Source organism: Anticarsia gemmatalis, chromosome 10 (genome assembly GCF_050436995.1).
Source record: "Anticarsia gemmatalis isolate Benzon Research Colony breed Stoneville strain chromosome 10, ilAntGemm2 primary, whole genome shotgun sequence".
Lineage (NCBI taxonomy): Eukaryota > Metazoa > Arthropoda > Insecta > Lepidoptera > Erebidae > Anticarsia > Anticarsia gemmatalis.
The window spans coordinates 7,937,208-7,957,703 of record NC_134754.1 but is presented as its reverse complement, the minus strand read 5'-3'; the positions used below and the strand labels follow the sequence as shown (position 1 = coordinate 7,957,703).

The window sequence follows — 20,496 nt, the reverse complement described above, 5'->3', positions numbered from 1 at the left end:
TGTCGAGTCATTGATTCGACCTCTGATTCAAATGCGTTTGAGGTGCCAAGTTATACAAACCACTTTCTCTGCTCTAAAAAATACATTAAATTCAGTTAATTTCTTGGACAGCACTTGGCTAGTGTCTTTTTAGGCAATCTGGTCCTTTAATATATACGAGTACGTTCAGTGCCTTCCAAAAATGACTTTACATTTAATATGGCCGTTTTATTGTCTTACCATAACTAAATTGAGTCCTTACAGTCATAAAATAGACAAGACAGTTTTATGAGTATTTTAAGTCCATATTGTTACTTTAGTTTGCTTGCCAAGAAATATTGGGTTATAGAATGTAATGTTGATAACTCAATGGCAATATAAAATGTGTACATTTACATTTATTGTTACAGTTAGCAACAAATATTGGAGGAGGAACTCAAAATCGTGTTCAAAACCATTGTATTAGATCCTAACTTAACTATCAACAAAATCTAAATATTTATTCATCAAAATGTTGAATAACAACTGTAAATACTCATATCACATTGTTATTTTTATAATTCAATACAAAATCAACCTTTCATACTAATGTTTTCCTTCATCAAAATTCGTTATTATGCCTTTGATACTGGGTAACTTACAGCCTTACATAATAAAAATACCGAGAAGAAAATAATCTGTCGACAGGTATCCATTAACTTCATTATAAGAGAAATTATGGTAACGTCTCCCAATAATGTACTACAAATACGACCTTCAACCTTTCTTTGAACTTGAATCGACGCGAGACAGTAATCTACTGGAAAAATAACAGATTCCGAGAGTAGTAATAACAGTGTAAAAGTTCACCATGTTTCTTTGTAGCAGTCTTTGTAAAAATTACAACATTTTGCGCGAAACCATTGTTATTGCACAGCTTATTTTCATTTTGAGAATTACGAGAGCACCAGTTGAAGCATTTAACAAACAGATAATCTTGGAGGGGTGCAAGAAAACGGGAGATACTGAATAATAAAAATTACTTCGCCGACAGGACAGCTATAAAAAGAATGAATAAGATTAAAGCCAGAACAAACTGAAAAGAACAGCTACATTTTTTTTCAGCTCATTATTTTAGCGTCAGTAAATATCCGGCTAAATATCCTCCAGGCTTTAGATCCGATCGAAGGCCAGAAAACATATTTGGCCTACAAATTTTTATTTACGGATAGAGCTACGTTCACAATTTTTATATTATTTTTGGTAGAAAACAGGGATTATTCGTGAAGAGAACTTTATAATGATGTTGTATTACTATCACTGTACATGCTTTTTGCGACGGTGAAAAACAACTAACTTGTATGATGTAGATTATCCTTTGGTTAGCATACCAAAAAAGAGATTATTTTACCTCTTTTTTGGTATGCTGTGTATTGTTAATGTGAATCAGGCTTTACATTTTGTTATATAATTCTTTTCGGTGCAGAGTTTTCCAAGGCCCTCGCTGTGTACACAAGTATATTTCTGAATACTATAAAGACGTTTCTCATTTCCTGTACACGTCTTTAAGGAAGTGAGCTCGCAAATTAATATTTGGCCCGCGCTTGCAGAATAAACAGAAGTATATAGCGACAAAGCGATTAAAGAACAAGGGGAAATCTCATTTATCCCGAAGGAATTGCGACGCATTGATAAGACAAAGTTCTGAAGACCGTGGCAGGAACAGACAACCGTAAAGTTTCAAACTCCATTCTTCTGATTGCGGTCAAACGGACGGGGAACTTTAAAATTGTTTTGTACGAACAGACGTTCAATCAATACAATTTGTATTATCAAGGCATTTAAATAACAACTGCTCGCGGCTCCACAGATTTTAATTAGTGAGCTCCGTGTTAACAAGTTCGATATCATGATTGTGAAAGAAAATGTTAATAAGCCTGTTTAATTACTTTGTTTAAGATTTCTTCGAGTGAAGGTAATTGAATGATTAGACTTAGAATTTTCACAAGAAATCATGATTTAATTTTCTGCTTGAGAAGCTCAAAATAGTTTTGTTACAACATTTCGTCGTTATTGATTAAGTTAGACTTGTAGTAGTATTCAAGAAAAAATATGTATTGTAATCTTTGCCGCCTCAACTAACTTTGACTTTATATCTAGTAAAGGTAACATCAAATATTTTCTACATGAAGAACTTTATTTTTTGCTAACAAATTAACGAAAGTATATATTCACAGATCAATGTACAAATAATAATATTGGTAGAACGTTTTAAGCTCCTGTTACATGAAGTGGTAGGATTGTAGGAACAGCTACTCGGCTTTAAAATCCTGCATTCGTAATTGTTTTACATTTCCGCAATCGTAGCAAAAATCCACAGTTGAAACAATATAGTTTCCAATTATAAAGCGATGAACACCGCTTGCGTATTTTACCCATTGTGATTGCTGCTTTTGTAGCACTTTTAAAGAACTCTTTTATTCCAGCTTATGTATTTAACCGGGTTCCTCTCTTTTGTGTTCCGGAATTATTTCAGAAGGAATTTAAATGTTTTTTTTTTATCGTACAATTGCAAGCCATATTAACGGCCATCATTGTAATTCGCGCTCATTTTTTCAATTGGGTTAAATGGAAACCCTCCGGTGATTGCGATTTAAACAATATAATATTATATCAGTAAACAAATAAATTCAATTTTTACTTAGCATTATTTTCCGATTCGTGTTATAGAAAGAAGTTTGATGACAACCTTCCCGCATACAATTTTATAAAAGCTTGTATTACAACTAACACTAAAACAATTAACAAAAATAACTTTGCAAAACTCGAAAATCAATGTTTCCTCAAAAGTAGTAGTAGAAATCTAGTTTGTTTTTTTTTTCTAACTTATATTTTACGGAAAGAAGTATTGTGGAGCACCATCTTAGGAAATTCTATATGTACCTATGTTATATCTAATAAATATAGTACCGTGACCTTTAACCTACAGTGCTAATTTATCACCTAAATATAAAGCTTTCTGTGATTCCTACGACGCTCCAGTAATTCTGCCGTCGTAAAAATAATGTGACGCTAAAGATTCCTATATAATAATATCAGCCCACTTATATTATTATCAAAGGTTAGAGATACCATCTATAACAGTAATAAGTAGTCATATTCTATGTATTCGTAACACGTTATATTATTTTTATCGAGTCATGTGTCAGCGCTACTACGAATTTTCGACTTAATCATTTTGACTCTACGAAGTTGGGTGCGAGTATTACACATTGAATGCATTTTTTTTATAGTTTAAATCGTTATTTTAATATGAAAAGTTCGAATGTTCATTAAAAATATCGATAACACCAATATAAAAACATCATTTATTTGTAAAAATGTATTTGTTGCTGTTAGCTATAGAAAACAACAGCTACGAGCAATGATTCTGTCATATATTATGATTACAATAGGCAGTCGTGTTTTCGTACCTGGTTTTCATTAATATTTCACATATTTTCTGCGAATGTGTTATCAACAAAACAGATTTTATGTCAGCGATCCGCATGATTGAGCGTCCATGTTTTTTCCTGTGCTTTTCGTTTACGGACTTTTTATGATCTACGGGTCGTGTTGTTTTCGTCCATAAGTCATGTAGTAGTGATGGAATTTAGAAATATAGGAACATACTAACACTAGGCTAACGGAAGTTGAGGAAATGTGTGTTTTATTGCACAATAAATAAGGTTTAAATCCAACTGACGAGTTAATACTTAGCTAGAAATGGAGTAGCAGTGCAAATAAACTTGATATCAGTGGAGTATTGTGAGTTTATTTGCAAGCGTTTATATTTATTGGAAAATTTAGTTTGCTTTATCTAGCGCTATGTTTCTATTTGAAACGTTACAGCGTCATTACGTAGAGTTAACTTATTTTTCTATAAATTATTTTTAATACCGTTACTAACATTTTAAATGGGAAGTACTGTTTGTGATTATTTTACGGCTTAGTAGCAGAACAGATAGGTAATTATTCAATTTTGCACAAATATAGTGAAAGACCGAGAATGTACATAGGCGACTTTTTCTTCAATATTCCGAATCTTAGTTGCTGATATAAGGTATGAAACTTTAGTTTCCTCCTTTGACGTGGAGGCGCACATGTCCATTAAAAAAGAGACGATTATATGTAAATTTGTATGAACTATAAATAACCTAATTTTTTTCATCTTTGCAGATAAACCATCAAGTGTGACATCAACGTTAGTAGTGTGACAGTGAGAACAAAATCTGAGTTTCTTTGGTACGCCTGACAATAACTGCAGCACCGATGAGGCTTGTGAACCATGAGTGCTTGGTGTTGCATCGCGATCATGATGTCTACTATCAGCACCAGTGTTCTGTCACCGGCACCGCAGAAGACTGAGGCTAAGGAAGCTTACGGTAAGCATTACCATACCTTACCTTACTTTTAGTAATGAAGGCAACTCGCCAATTAGTTACGAGTCTGTTTAATAGTGTTATCAACGTATTGTGTGAAGCAACTAATTTTTTTTAAAAATACTACATGACAGATTACTTAATTCGTAATCTGGTAAATTTTGCAATACCTTAAAATTATGTTTAAAGTAAAAAAGTGAAATTATTATTTTTGGGTCTCGAGTACAAAGACCTACAAATAATTTATAACAATCAATATTTGTATGACCTTGACAAAACAATTTGGCCACGAAACAACTAAGCTTCAGATAAAACATAAAAACTAGACACAATAATAATTCAGAGTTTATGAAGCGTAAACGTTTCAACCCCTAACAATAAATAACACGCCTTAATCAATATAAAAACGATTAGTTTCCCTTCAAAATAAAGCTCTCAGTCGAATAAAGCAATATTAAAGAAATTTATATAAGACCATCAACACAACGGACTTCCAGTTTCATTCTGATTAAATAGCGTCGTTTTTCATTCGCCTCGTAAAAAACAATGAAGTCAGTTCACGAAATAAATATTTATCAAAATCTAAATTGCCGAGTTGTTTGTGTTAGAACGTTATATGGGGTGCTTAGAAAACTTATAAGTAACTGGATACTATGAAACGTTAGAATAAAGTTTGTCGTATGTACTCATATTTTGCGTGTTATATTAGATCTAGTAGAATAACTTTATAACTACTTTGAGTAGTTATAAGACGTTCTTTATGTGTATGATAGCAAATCTAGACTAGTAAGCTGTTTTTCAAAATCGTTTTTGTGTCGAGACGTATGTTTGTTTTATCCGTTTCAAAACAAATAAAGACAGTCGGCATACAAAAGGTACTCTATAAGAATTTCCAACACGCAGTCTAAAACATGGTTCTTAATTATTTGGTAGGCGTATGTTTTCTGATATTCAAAAAACCAATACCAGTAATGGACATTTGATCGTAAACCAACAATGATCCCAATGGATCATGTATTGATGACGTCATGACAGTGAACGTGATTGGCACGGATATGACAACGATACGTCGAGTGCCCATCACTCACGATGACTGACCCCAATGTTATGTAGTTGTTTACTTTGATATATAGGTCAAGGATCAACGTGATCCCTCTAAAAATGCAGCCAATACGGCAATGCAGCATTGTGTAGAAGAAAACAAAAAACGGTAAATAAAAAAAGTTTTAAAGGGGAAACGGAGTTTGCTGGCTAAATTAATCAGGAAATTTTTAGAACTACTTTCTTAAGTTTGTTTTGCAACATTTTTATTACTTTTAAACCATAAATATATGTGTTGCGTCACATCCTAATCTTTGATTTGCTAAATGTTTTTTTGTTTCACAGATCGCCACTACTGGTACGCTCAAGCGCAGGAAACATTGCAGAAACGTCTGCAATACGCAGCCGATAAAAATCCTGTCGCAAAGTAAGTTTTTACGGTTTGTTATACAATCTTTGTTTGTAGTTAGTTACACGCTCAAACTGTCTCAGTAAACATCACCATCTGTTAGAAAAGTAGATAAGAGGACCTTACGGACCTGTTTTCGCAGATAAAAAGTGCCTTAACCCCAATACATTGAGTCTTCTCTGCAACAGTCGTAAATAACTTGAGTACCGATATCACAGACGTGTCAGTACGTGAGGTGCCAAAACAGTGCGATAAATAAAACGCGATGAAATATCGTCGCGTTTACGACATAATACATTCAGTCCATCGATGCAGTGGAACAGTTTCAATAAACTCATTCTTCTGTAAGCGTTAATACATTCACGTGTCAATAAAAGTGTCGTTGTAGGCTTTGCGCTGTTATTATTCTGTCTTGTAATGAAAAGGCTTGCAATATTTGTCAGCATAATTAAGCCTTTATTCATGCCGGATAAATCCATTCGCCATCACATATTTTTGGGGCGAAATTAAAATTTTACGCAGGACGGTTTAACATTTTTGTTAATTAGAGTGCAAATAAACCGTTAAAAATGTTTTCAGGTACAACGATAGGTAAATATTTTTTGTGTTTAATACGTGGGCACATGAATTATAAAGCGTTACTTGAGACAGAAAATGATTATTTTAACATATCTACTCATTCACGTACAATTTTCACTTCGTATCTATGCTAAAAGGTACATCGAGATTTTAAAAGGGCCGAGCGTGGCTTTGCTATTTACGTCACATTTGAGACTGACGTATAGCGTCAGTCTCAAATTCCGGGATCCTGCTAAAATTCATCTCGTGCAAGAATTCTGACAAATTTCATTCCCATATTGAGCATTAACACATAACTCAACAGTGTAGAAATGTCACTTATATTCTGAGAAAACCTTGTGTTTCCGTGAAAGACCACAAACTTTGAAGTATGAATATACCTGACTCTTTGACATCAATATTTTCCAGGAGCTTTGAATCTCAGTTCCTTGAGTTGGTCGTTACCGTAGGCGAGTATTATGAAAGTATATAAACATCATCCGCTACCGCCCGCGGTATGCCATATCATAAGTTTACATGGTATTACATTTGTTCAATCCTAAGCGGATTCCACTCAAAAATACAGCGAACTTTGGTGGTGACGCGTACCACAGTGTCAATAGTTTCATACAAGTTATGAAGTCATGAAGACTTTAGTAGCGAATAACACTCAGAATAGATCTTTATTATGACAGTGCGGTTAATGCGGTTAGACAAACACTACGAATAGTTACTTATATACAATTACAAGGATTAGGTATTGAATTATTTATATCTTCTTGCTATTGATAGCTTATTATAGCTAGCACGTAAAAAGTCGGTCCCGGTTGTTGTCGATTAAGATAACAGTCGTTAAGCCACGTCAAAGGCCTTCGGGCGGCTTGAACAACTTTGACACTAGGTTGACCACTAACCATACGATAAGAGAGAGAGATCAGATTTCAATGAATCGTATGTTCATGTAGAGTTTGTAACTACGGAGGTCAATTAACTTCATTATATTGTGCAGTGCAGAATTGTTAAACGCTACTATATGCTATAATCATGTTTGTAATAGGTATCGTGTGTATGTTACAAAAATATTTTTTAAAGTTCAAAGATATTGTATAGAATACTTGATTTCTTCTCTTTCTAAATACTCTTGTGACTTATAAATTCCACAGTAGAAGGTCATTTTAAAGATAAAATATTTATACTTTAGTAATATTAAGAATTCTAAAGTTATATTAATTCTTCGTGTCTTACAGAGAAATGACCCAGACAAAATTATATTAGTTATCATAAAACTACAACTGAAATAAACAAACAGTCATATGAGATTCCAATACCCACCGGCTACAAGTCATATTATTTGTCTTTTTTCTCATCGTGTTTATTTTCCGCCTGTGTTCCCATTTTTCCAGAACTCAGGGCGAAGCGAAGCCCAACTTTCACACTGTTTCTTTATTATACGAGCAAACATACTCCACCCAAAGTAGGTAGACTATAGGCAGGGAGACAATACAAGATAAACAGTACTAAAACTAGAAGCAAATAAGGTCCTTATAAGTAAAATGCCTTCAGTGTATTGAAGTAAATAAATGTTATATCAGTTGTATATTTGCTTTTAACATTTCAATATCTGATTCTGTCCATAAGTGAACTAAAAACGGTGTTCTAGATTCAGTAGACTGTTTTATACTTACTAACTTCTGCCCGCTACTTTTTTTTTTTTTTTTAATCATATTTATTGTCAAGGCCTTTAGCCAACAAAAGGCTATGTCGGCCTCATAGGGAAACTCAAATTACAACAAAGTGTACAGTAAAATCTTAAAAAAAAAACTAATTTTCTAACTGAAGGCAATTCAAATTTTCTAAAAACATAAATCAAAAAGAGAAAAATAAATTGAACATATTTTAATTTAGCATATTTACAGAAAAAAACATAACTAAAAAACTTAAAAAAGAACAACTTAACTTAACTTTGCCCGCTACTTTGTTTGCAAGGAGTGATTTCTTTGGTTCAAACTTCTTTAGTTTGTTCCAGGTCTCATTTAATTTTGTCTCAAAGGTCCTAAAAAACCGTTTGCGAGGCAAGGATATACTAAGGCTAAACTCTACACTGATTCATGGGTTAGCAAAAAAAGCACCCCAGTGAGATATAAAGGGATTTCAACTAAGTCGATTATGTAACCATGTTTACACATAGTAAAAATTAACTTCTAAAACACACATAACTTGAAAACTGCTCTATCGAAGCGCCGCATACCTTTGTTTGCGAAGCAAATGGTTTCATCGCACGATATCTTACTATGATTCCCTTAGAACGTATGGTTCAGGTTCTTCCTTTTTTTATACTATAGCCTACGTTACTTACTTTATACAATGCCAATCGTAGTTCTCCATAGTACAAGCGATTCCTATATTTTTCCTTTAGCCTTGAACATTTTGGAAGGTAAGTAAAGTCATACAACTTATGCTACTAGGAATTACAGATTAGTAGACGTCCTTGGTGTGTAACGAGAGTTAAGATTTAAGCCTTCTAGATAAACGTAATGTAATTTCACGCTCGTTTTATTTCAAGAGCAAATAAATAACTAAGCAGGTTTTCGGTTAGCTTTTGATAGCTATCTACTTAAAATAATTCCAGCTTTACGCTCGTTTACGTATGCGGAGTAAAATATATTTGCGTATCATACAAAGCTTCTACAAACACAAGATAATCTACCCGTAGTCCAAAAATAATAACATATCTACTAATTATTTGATATAATACGGAAATTACTACAAACATGCATTGCACCCTTAATGCATATTAAAAATACATTTTTGTATAGTATGGCTAGGCAGTAGCCATTTCCCCCGCACTTAAAGTAAATACAATGGAAACAGTGAAAATTGTTTCCGTTAATTCAGGCACGCGTAATCTTTACTACAGTTCCTATGAAAACAATTCAATAGAAACCAAACTACTCAAGGATTTAATCACAATATAACAGCCCTAACTATTCTAGTAACAGGCACTTCGGGTTGAAGATAATTCCGTTGAAAGGTAATAGCTATACTCAGTTCAAGCAATTACATCTTTGGGTATTATAACGAAGGTATTACTGCTCTAGAAGATTGCACGAGGAAACTGGAACTATGTTATTCGATGGTATACTCTTAGATAGTGCAGTATTATAGCCTCATTGTGACCATCTGTAATTGTATTTTCTTTTCCACGGTTGGCTAATTTTGGGATGATTGGAAACTATCAAATGTTTATCCTCAAAGTAATGAAAAGTAACTTCACCTAACCAATTTTAGGCTTCATTAAGAAGATATTAGCTTCAAGATATATCTTGTTCTTTTCTATACATCGGAAATACGTTAAGCTTTTACTTTATTAAGACTTATAATGAAGTAGACGCTTTCTTTATCATATCTGTCAATCATCTTTCTACAAGAGAAAACCTTGAAAATGTAACACAAACCACTGACATGAGATTAAAAAGGTTTGAACAAAACCCTTCATTCTAACGTCAGAATAGAATAAGATTGATATGTAATTAATGAATTTGTTTACATACCTGTAGCGGAACCCTTTGGAGGGCAAGTAAAGCCCTCAGACCCTTCACTTCACCCTACATTAGTCTTCAGGGAGCGTTGACACTGATAAATGTGATATAAAAAATACGAAAGGCTTTGTTGTTTGTTTGTTATGTCGCTAAAGTTGAGGACAGAGTGGAGTTATGCAGATTGGGAATAAGGGGTTTCGTTTGATTCGAAATAAAGTATGCAAAGCGTTTGGTATTGTGTTTTGGTGTACCATTTTATGGAGTATGAAATGTAGTCGGTTAACGAAAATTTACCTCGTTTTATTGTTGGAAATGTACACATATTGCATTTTACACAATGTAGAGACATTTTTGACAATGTTTTAAAAATGACTCTGATAAAAACGATAAATTTATCATCAAATGCATCATTTTCACGCTTTATCTTGATTTTGCAGCAAAACTGAAACGGAAAGGTAATAAGCCTATCAGGAGTCTAGTCTAGCAAAGTCTGCTTGTTTAGCAAATATTAGGAAATCTAAAAGGTCATCGGCCGTTTCTTTTGTAGTGGCCCCAAACATGTATCATTACTATGTTAATTTTTTTTGCTAGATAAAACTTACTAAGTCGGTATTGAAACTTTGCCAAAAGTAAGTTAGTAACGTATCTATCTCTGGTATCTAATATCGTAATTAGTGGCAAGTTTTGTTATACGACGTAGCTTTATGTCATACTAGAGGCCACCCGCGACTTTGTCCGCGTGTAAACCCTGATCCCTTATCCGATAAAAAGTAGCTTATATGTTATTTTAGGTCTTCCGCTACCTATATACCAAATTTCATTGTAATCGGTTTAGTGGTATTTGCGTGAAAGTGTAACAAACATCCACACATGGATATATAAATTCTCACAAACTTTCGCTTTTATAATATTAGTAGTATAGCTGCAAACTAAATATATGGTTATGGTCTTCTTCTTATCGTATGGTTAGTGGTCAACCTAGTGTCAAAGTTGTTCAAGCCGCCCGAAAGGCCTTTGACGTAACTTAACGACTGTTATCTCATTGACAACAACCGGGACCGACGTTTTACGTGCCCTCCGAAGCACGGAGATGCCCTGTTCAAATACCACTATGCGGTCACCCATGTATGGAATGACCGCGCCAAGGTTTGCTTAACTCACAGATCGTTTACCGACCGGTGAGCGCAACAGGCTACGGGCGCCTCTTGGTTATGGTAATTTCACATTATCATTCTTAGTATCTTAGTACCTTAGACCACAAAATAGAAAAACCGATGCCCAATTTCACTATAACCCAACAAGTTAGCATAGCTATTACTCAAGGACGTATAACATTTTATTTTTATACAACCCAAGGATCGTCCTTCTAGTTGCGTTCAACCGCATATAATTAAATGTAGGGAGGCTATATTTAACTCAGTAATTCAAATACCCTATATAATTAAATATCTATAAACAAAAATAATTGCCAATAATCAACTTGATTATTGAATGATCATGTATTTTCCAAGAAGTTTATTAGAGCGACAAACCTAGTGATAAATAATATTTTACTGTTTACTGTAACCCCAATTATTAATTATCAGAACCGGAACAAAAATAAACCTGCGTTGTTTTATAACAGCAATAAATAGATTACCGACGCTTTATCAAAAAACTATTTCACATCAAGAGACACTTATTTAGACTATTTTATCAAAAAACACTAAACACAAAAACCTACTACAAAGTAGGTAGTTATATACATAGTAAAACCTGCCCGCGACTTCGACCGCACGACAAGTATCCTAGGCTATGTGTTAATCTAGGTTTTATCAGTGTACCAAATTTGATTAAAATCACATGCTCACATTATCGTGGCTATTTGATATTTAATACTCTTCTCCCTTTTTTAAATAGGAACGTGATCCTGGTGGTGGGCGACGGCATGAGCTTGACCACGGCCACAGCAGCCAGGATCCTCAGAGGTCAACGGAGAGGGCAGTCGGGAGAGGACACCGACCTGGCGTGGGATACATTCCCTGCTGTTGCTTTGGCTAAGGTAATACATACATTGTTTTATTTCATGAATCTATAAAATGGGTGAAAGTGTTCTGTTGTAACATATTTAGTTTTTATAACTGTGATTGTTACACTAATAAAAAGCTACGGAAATCTTCAAGAACACTCGTATTTTTTTTATGTTTCGGTGAATATTCGTTTGATTCCTGAGGAATCAAAAAAATCCATGCTAAATTCAATAATTTTGAAGGCATTTGTGATCCAAAATAATTTACATGTGACAGTAATGTTCAGTTAATTAAACAAGATATTCTCTTCTAGAACCAATCACAAAACGATTACAGTCCATTGCAGTATCGTACATATGGAATCCAACCATTACATTCGACATAGTTTGAGGAAGCTCTGAGATCAATGTACAGAACCAAACTTGTGTTCATCGTTAGTTTATAGCGATAATGAATTTCTATTAATCCACCTAATGCCTCTGGCTTGTGAGTAGCGACGGGACAACCGCATAGGATTAGAGAAAGGGAGACAGATTAAGAGTTATTCTATCGTTATAATATCATTGAATATAAGGTTCAGTTCACTACTTCAGCATAGCTAATCAGATGGAATATGGACTAGCTTTCCTACATTAATGTTGTCATTGTATCAATCAAATATTTTTTATTTTAATAGTCCGTTTCTGTGTCCCACTGCTGAGCAAAGATTTCTTGGATTCCCAGTCCCTTTGGTCGCTTACTGCCATCTGTCCAGGAACGCGTTTAAGTCATCACGCCAACTCCGTGTGAGCCTTCCCCGTCGCCGCCGACCATCTTGTAGCACCCACTTTGTGGCAATGTTAGCCCATCTATCAGGGTGCAATCGGCGAACATGACCGGCCCAATTCCACTTGGGATTACAGTCCACTCCTCCCCATCGAATAGTTTATCCCACTTATTCACTAACTGTGAAACTTGACCTTGTAGTTGTTATTGTATTGAAAGTCGAGAATATACAAAATAAAATGTATAAAACGTAAGAAAGACAGGGACTAAAACATATTGCTTCAAGAACTTATCATGTTCTTTATAGAAGTAGGTACTTGTTTTATCTGGGGGCACGGAAGTGCCCCCGCAAGTCGAGCAAAAAAAAGCGGCACGGCCGTAACATCCTTTTCTCGAAGCAATTCGGGCTATTTTTGACACCCCTATAATTTCGTTGTGGATAAAACAAGAAGCCTGGATTTTCAGCAACTAATCAGTCATTGTATAAACACGGTATATTTAGAATTTCAGTCAATTTGAACCAGTAGTTTAAGAATGACAACTTGTTAAAATTTTGAATTTTGTCACTCACTGATTCACTGACTCACTGACTCACCGATCATCAAAAGTCTAAGGTACTTCTAGCAGACTAAGAAGCTTAAAATTTAGAATACAAATAGGGTTTAGTGTCTTAATCATGGGAAAAATTTATTTTTTTCTAATTTCGGTCCAGTTTTCTAAATACACCAACTGTAACAATAACTTTGTAATCCCATATAAATGTATAAGATTACAAGGTTACATTTGCAGTTAATGAATTTTTATTACTGTAGAAAATAAAATAAATAGGTACCTACTATATGAGGCATAACAGGAGGGGGTATAGGGTGGGTAAGGGTGTTTAGCCCATGAAACTGAACAACATTCCCATAGGAAAATATGTTGAATTATGAAAAAAAAAACGTCTTTCCGTACAAATTGGACTTATGTTCGCTCTACAAAAAGAAGTGAGATCCCATCAAAAACATTCTGTAAAAACCTCAAGTCTCGCCGTAAAAAGTTGTGAGATCTGTATAATACCAAGTCGATTAATCTATTTAGTCTCTACTTAAAGGACCTTCTGTCTTAAGTTATTACGTATGTTATTATCATGCCAATTTAAAAAAAAAACCTTTAAAACAAATAGATCGACTTGGTCATCGCAAGAAAACACAAATTCGCCATTAACATTTCAGGAGCATTAACTTCTCGTCGTGCTGTGTAGTGTGATACATACTAATAATCAAATCATGCGATGGCCAGGTCGGTCTATTTGTTTTAAAGGTATTTTTTTTAAATTGGCATGATAATAACATACGTAATAACTTAAGACAGAAGGTCCTTTAAGTAGAGACTAAATAGATTAATCGACTTGGTATTATACAGATCTCACAACTTTTTACGGCGAGACTTGAGGTTTTTACAGAATGTTTTTGATGGGATCATATTTATATGAATGATAAATATTACTTGGAGATTCTTACTTAGTTTCGAAAAAGTCAAATATCAGGTGAATTCCAAGAAATGTAATAATATTCTCATAAATATCAGGATATTGACTCTTAAATTAAATAAAAGTAGTGATCAAAGCATTTTTCCGAGAATCAATCGTTACATATTCGTTATGAAAGTATGAAGAAGAAATTGTAAATCTTGAATATTCCAATAATTGAGTATATTCTACTTGACAGAGTTTAATTTCATAGCCTTCATTAATACTTTTCCAATTAAAGCCTTATGAGTGCTATCGTGTTCCGGAATTCAATTGATCTTGTCCTATAATTCGTTTCAAATGTATCTGTTACCAAGCAATTAAAAGTTTAGGGTTTCTTTTCATTTCGTTTCTTTTGCCCTTCTTTGACGGAATTGTAACCAGTAACTCAATAATATTATTCGTAATTCTGTGAATTAAAGCAGACTTATAAAGTCTTTTGATGTTTCCGTGGGCGAATCTGAAAATGATTATGATTGAGAGAATTTTCTAAACAAAATATTCCTTAAATAGAACGTTAGCTCACTTTCGAATCGTCAAACGATTGCGATTATATTCTCTGTTTGTTTATTTTTACGTTTCTTAGTATATTATTATTAAAACCACTAAGCTAGCTACTATGAAATTATTAGATAAGGGGCCCATGTTCTTACTTTAGGAATTCCTTATTTATATTAATAAAGCCTTAGTGAAGTTTGCAACAAACCCAATGTTGATAAAAACATTAAAATTTACTTAGTCACGATGGTATGGCTTAAAACAAGTAATGCATAACAACACCGTTAATACACAGAACGGAATATATGACAATGTACCAAGGATAAAGTAAACAGCAAGTATGTGCTAAAATTTTAATGAGTTCAAACACTGAATGTACTTACAACGTTAGAGGGTGTTTTATAGTTCCTACACTTACAAAGCACATGGTTATGTTCCGAAATTTTCATTCACCTTGTTTATACCTACATTGTCCTACGTACTGTTTATTGTATAAGCCAGGCCGTAAACGTAATGTGTAATTTAGTTGAAGCCTGAAGTAGAAGCAATGCCTCAGCGTGACAGGAGGTGAACCTAATGTTACATAGCGTGTACCCTACTCCCGGATAATCCTGGTTATCTTGTACAATATCTGAGGAAAACTCTCAGAAATAGAAGGATTTTATATTCTTAAACATAATGGAACAAATTCTGCGAAAAAATGGACCTTGTTGAGTGCTTTAGTTTAGTTAGTTTTACGTCTTAGAAGATTCTAGGCAAGGTTCCTTTTATCCGTATCTTTTGTTAAACACTCACATACCGCGAAAGTTACATTCGTGTGTTAAAAATTGCTTTATATTTTGAGTGTTTTGGCTCTCTCTATATTATTATATAAGCTTTATATAAAATGTCGACTTCCACAGTAGAATTTTACTAATCAAATCGTAACGCCTTAGCGAGTTGAGTCTTTGCTCGTGGTAATTCCATTCCCCTCTGCTCTTATGTAGGATGATGTGGTTTCCGAGTGTACTTAGCAACTAAATAAGATCCAAAATGAAACTGTTCAAATTCATACGGAAGGAGTATCGTATAAAATTTACATGCATAATGTATATAATCAGCGATTGTTAAGTAAACAGATGAAAGGCAACGGATTATTCCTTTGTTATTACTTTTGCGTATACATTTCTTTGCGTATACTCTACGTTATGATTGGTAACACTTCGTATGCATTATAATTTAAAGTTAACAAAATAAAAAAAATAAAAATCACATGATTTCTTGAATTTTTGTACGAAAACCAAATTAAATGAACGTAAAATTTATTAATTTCTTAGTTCTCAAAATAATGCACGCTTCTTTAAATTATGACATACGCACTAAAGTTACCAACTAGCGAAAATCACCTCGGTATTTATGTAAATACACAATTTACGTATTCTACTCATTTTCTCCCACACATTGTACATTTCAACGACGACCTATTCCCTAAGCTCATTTCTTTCCAACAGACATACAACATAGACGCTCAAACCGGAGAGTCGTCAGCTTGCGCCACAGCCTTGCTATGTGGAGTGAAGGCTCGGTACGAGACACTAGGACTTGATGCTGGAGGCAGGTTCAACAACTGCGCGTCTACCATCAACTCTAAAGTTACGTCGTTGGTGGATTGGGCACATGAAGCCGGTAAGTAAATCATAACCTATTTACTAATATAATAAGCTAAGATACGCTTCGGACAGCTAACAAAACCTTGTGAATTTGAAATAATGCTGTAATTTGTCTCTTAGTTACCCTGTTCAAGCAGATTCTATACATTTATCGTATTCAGAGCTTTTGAACTCCATTCGTCTTCTAAGTTCCGATAAGACAATTTTGAACAATTACACGTGAAACACAAACCGCTTGCCCGCAAGAATACTGTATTAACTCTAAAAATTTACTTTTTCAGAAGAAGCAATTAAAGTTTCAACTATTAGTATTGTGGTATTTAAATAAGATAAATAGATATTTTTCATTTACGGTGTAAGCGATTTCTTACCTAATTTAAAAGGTAGAACGTACTTTTTTTTAGTCGAACTCAGTCAGTTAGTGCCAAATTTTGACATGTTATAGTATTCGTCCGGACAAGGGAAACGTAGAAGTAAGCATTCAAAAATTGACATTGTGAAATTGTATTTTCAATGCATTGAACAAACTCTTTGCAGTCCTATCATAATTCTCAATGTAGAATGTAGTGATTAAAAGATATTGATTGTCTTCAAACAAAATCATAATTGTGCAATTATTAACCTTCATATGTCTTGAATTAGCCGCCGTCAATTTCTAACTAGGCTCATAATCCTCATCCCTAAGCAGAGGGCACGTAGTGAATACAGATATCATATCGTGTATCTAAGTGAGCAGACTTGATTTATTAATATCCATCTATCTAATAAACATTATATATTATTATGTAAATATAGTTTAACTTTACGAAGTTAAATTATATCTCTCTACTACGATGGAGACTAAATTCTCTAGCTTTCTGCTAATTTCTTAACTACTTTTGTTGACGATCAAACGTCAAATTTTGCTTTTACTTGACATTTTGACGATAAAATCTTTAAAATACACTAGTTCTGTGCCTCGATTCTCTATTACTATCGACTACCGACAACCGAACTGTCATCGAGAAAGGAGAATGGGCACTCCTGGGCGGTCGGCGGCCATTAATGAAAGTAGTGTCAAATTAAAGTAATGATAACTAGGAACAACTTTTACTAAGAACGTTTCGCTGCAATCCTTTCAGGAAACAATATATTGACATGTAAATATAATGGAATTTCATAGAACAAATACAATTATTTCGTGTCTGTAATGCATTTAATGTTGTGTAATAACGTTACATCTTCTTATAACGATTGCAATGCCATCAAAATGAACAATAATCGTAACTCGTATCTATCTATCATATGGTTCACCTAGTTTCAAAGTTGTTCAAGCCGCCTGAATGTTATCTTAGTTGACAACAACCGGGACCGACTTTTTACGCGCCCTCGGAAGCTCAGTTCAAATACCACAATGCGGTCACCCATCTATAGAATGACTGCGCCAACGGTTGCTTAACCAACAGATCGTTTACCGACCACTGAGCGCAACTGGCTATGAACGCCTCGTTTTTAAGCTGAGCATTCAAGACAGATAAGTCGTCTCAGTGAATATATTATAGAAGAGCAAGATGTTTACTTGTTACGATATTTATATATTTACATGTTATGATTGTTCGAATATTAATAATGTCTACATTTGTATGCAATAATATAAATAGTACTTTTTATTTAATCTCCGAATATAAGTCAAAAATATGTTTTATACTATTAAAAGTGCTCAAAAACAAAAATGTATTTTGTGCGTCATATAAGTGCGTCGCGGCAATAAAACTTCTACACGGTAATTATAGGACTAAACTACATTAAAAAAACAAAAAATCAAGTTTGGCTGCGGATCGCCCAGGCTCCATACTATTTTGCCCATTCTCCTTTTGTATGAAAATCTGATCAGCGCCTCTGACGGGTGTCGTAGGAAACATTTTGGCAGTACATTCTAAATGTCAAAATTTCGATAGGTAGCCGGTTGTCGGTAGTCGATAGTGGTAGAAAATCAAGGCACTGAAAGAAGTTTATATTTTGAAATTCTGATTTTATTCGGAATATTTCTAAGACCCACAAAACCATCCTTTCTTAGATATTAATCTCAGTAGTACGTGTTTATCATTGTCATGGTTTTATCCTTATCCCATCCGAGTGGAGTCGGCAAGTGTTTTGTTTTTCTTCTCACTGCGCCACTTGAAGCATTCACCCATAAATCTCAAATGACAGTTACTAACGAGAAGTGATATGAAGAAACAATAAATTCTGACGACCTCTAAAATTTAATAATACAGATTTGGTCTCAATCCTCTATTCCCCCGACACATCAAACCTGTGCCTATCACTTAAGAGAGTGACGTCACAAAAACAAAGTTTGATTGTATCTATTCCTTTAGGAATTCGGTACATATTTCAGATAGAAAGGAAACTATCCAATAACAATGATACTCGTTACATAAGGGAATACAGAATATTTGAGCAAAATATCACTTATTTTATCCAAAATGTGTGTGTAATATAACATGTTTGCGATATTGTTTGCGGCTACATCGATTCGTTCGATGACAAATACTTTTTTCTACAATGTATGACCTAAAAGATAAAAATAGCACATTCCAACTTGCCCCGAGGGTGATAAAGAATAAAGTTTCATGTCGCTTCAAACACTTTATTTAGAATAACAAATTGTTCGTGATTGTTATTTTGTACAATTCTTTGTATTTTATTTTCGATTCGCGTAAACATTCAGGTGTGTTGAAAATAAAAATAGACAGAAACAGAACCGATGTTTTGAGGTCAACATTTTGTATTGTATTTACGTACAGTATCTAGGAGGTGAGAAAAATAGTTTATTAAATATTTACATCAAAATATTTCTATATAGGTGGTTTTACAGTCTGTATGTGTCTTTATCGACCAAAACATTTGCAAAGCACTGCAATTTTCACTGAAAAATTCAACAACATAAAACTTTTTTAATCTACTAAATCTCCAATCAAATTGATTGGGGATTTGAAGCTTTTATAAAATACCGCAAAATAATTATACTGTCATAAATAAATTCACTATTCTATTAAATGTTTCGAGGACAGTAAATTGTCCATTCTGTACAAAATATGGTTGCAACAGATATGGAAGGCCATTGTACAATTTTGCCACGATGACTGGCACTCAATGGGACAGACATATCCAGAGTTATATGGAGCCATCATAATTTATAATATTCTCTGGTGAAATGCATTGTGCTGGTACAATGATAGTTCGCAGTCGCAATGTACAGTGTAATGTGAGATTCATTCTCAGTGTTCGACGAAATAATTAAAGTTTTATTACGAGGCAATGAATTTTGTTGGTTATTGTTATTAAATGTATCGAATACTAGGAAATTTGTATTGTTAATTTTATCTGGGGGCACGGAAGTGCCCCCGCAAGTCGAGCAAAAAAAAAGCGGCACGGCCGTAACATCCTTTTCTCGAAGCAATTCGGGCTATTTTTGACACCCCTATAATTTCGTTGTGGATAAAACAAGAAGCCTGGATTTTCAGCAACTAATCAGTCATTGTATAAATACAGTATGTTTAAAATTTCAGTCAATTTGAACCAGTAGTTTAAGAATGACAACTTGTTAAAATTTTGAATTTTGTCACTCACTGATTCACTGATTCACTGACTCACTGACTCACCGATCATCAAAAGTCTAAGGTACTTCTAGCAGACTTAGAAGCTTAAAATTTAGAATACAGATAGGGTTTAGTGTCTTAATCATGGGAAAAATCCAATATTTTCTAATTTCGGTCCAGTTTTCTAAATACACCAACTGCAACAATAACTTTGTAATCCCATATAAATGTATAAGATTACAAGGTTACATTTGCAGTTAATGAATTATTATTACTGTAGAAAATAAAATAAATAGGTGTAAATAGGTACATACTATATGAGGCATAACGGGAGGGGGAATAGGGTGGGTAAGGGTGTTTAGCTCATGAAACTGAACAACATTCCCATAGGAAAATATGTTGAATTATGAAAAAATATAACGTCTTTCCATACAAATTGGACTTATGTTCGCTCTACAAAAAGAAGTGAGATGCCATCAAAAACATTCTGTAAAAACCTCAAGTCTCGCCGTAAAAAGTTGTGAGATATGTATAATACCAAGTCGATTAATCTATTTA

General features: G+C 33.9%; 1 protein-coding gene across 1 annotated transcript in view; it reads left to right on the top strand.

Annotated features, from left to right (window-relative positions):
- The window catches only part of LOC142976107 (alkaline phosphatase-like), a 112,194-nt gene that overhangs the window by 71,467 nt on the left and 20,231 nt on the right, over positions 1-20,496 (top strand). Inside the window, exons 3-6 of the mRNA XM_076119340.1 lie at positions 4,177-4,382; positions 5,766-5,847; positions 11,826-11,967; positions 16,199-16,373. Of these exons, the coding sequence (XP_075975455.1) occupies positions 4,286-4,382; positions 5,766-5,847; positions 11,826-11,967; positions 16,199-16,373 (496 nt within the window). The 5' untranslated portion in view covers positions 4,177-4,285. The remainder of the gene's footprint in view (positions 1-4,176; positions 4,383-5,765; positions 5,848-11,825; positions 11,968-16,198; positions 16,374-20,496) is intronic.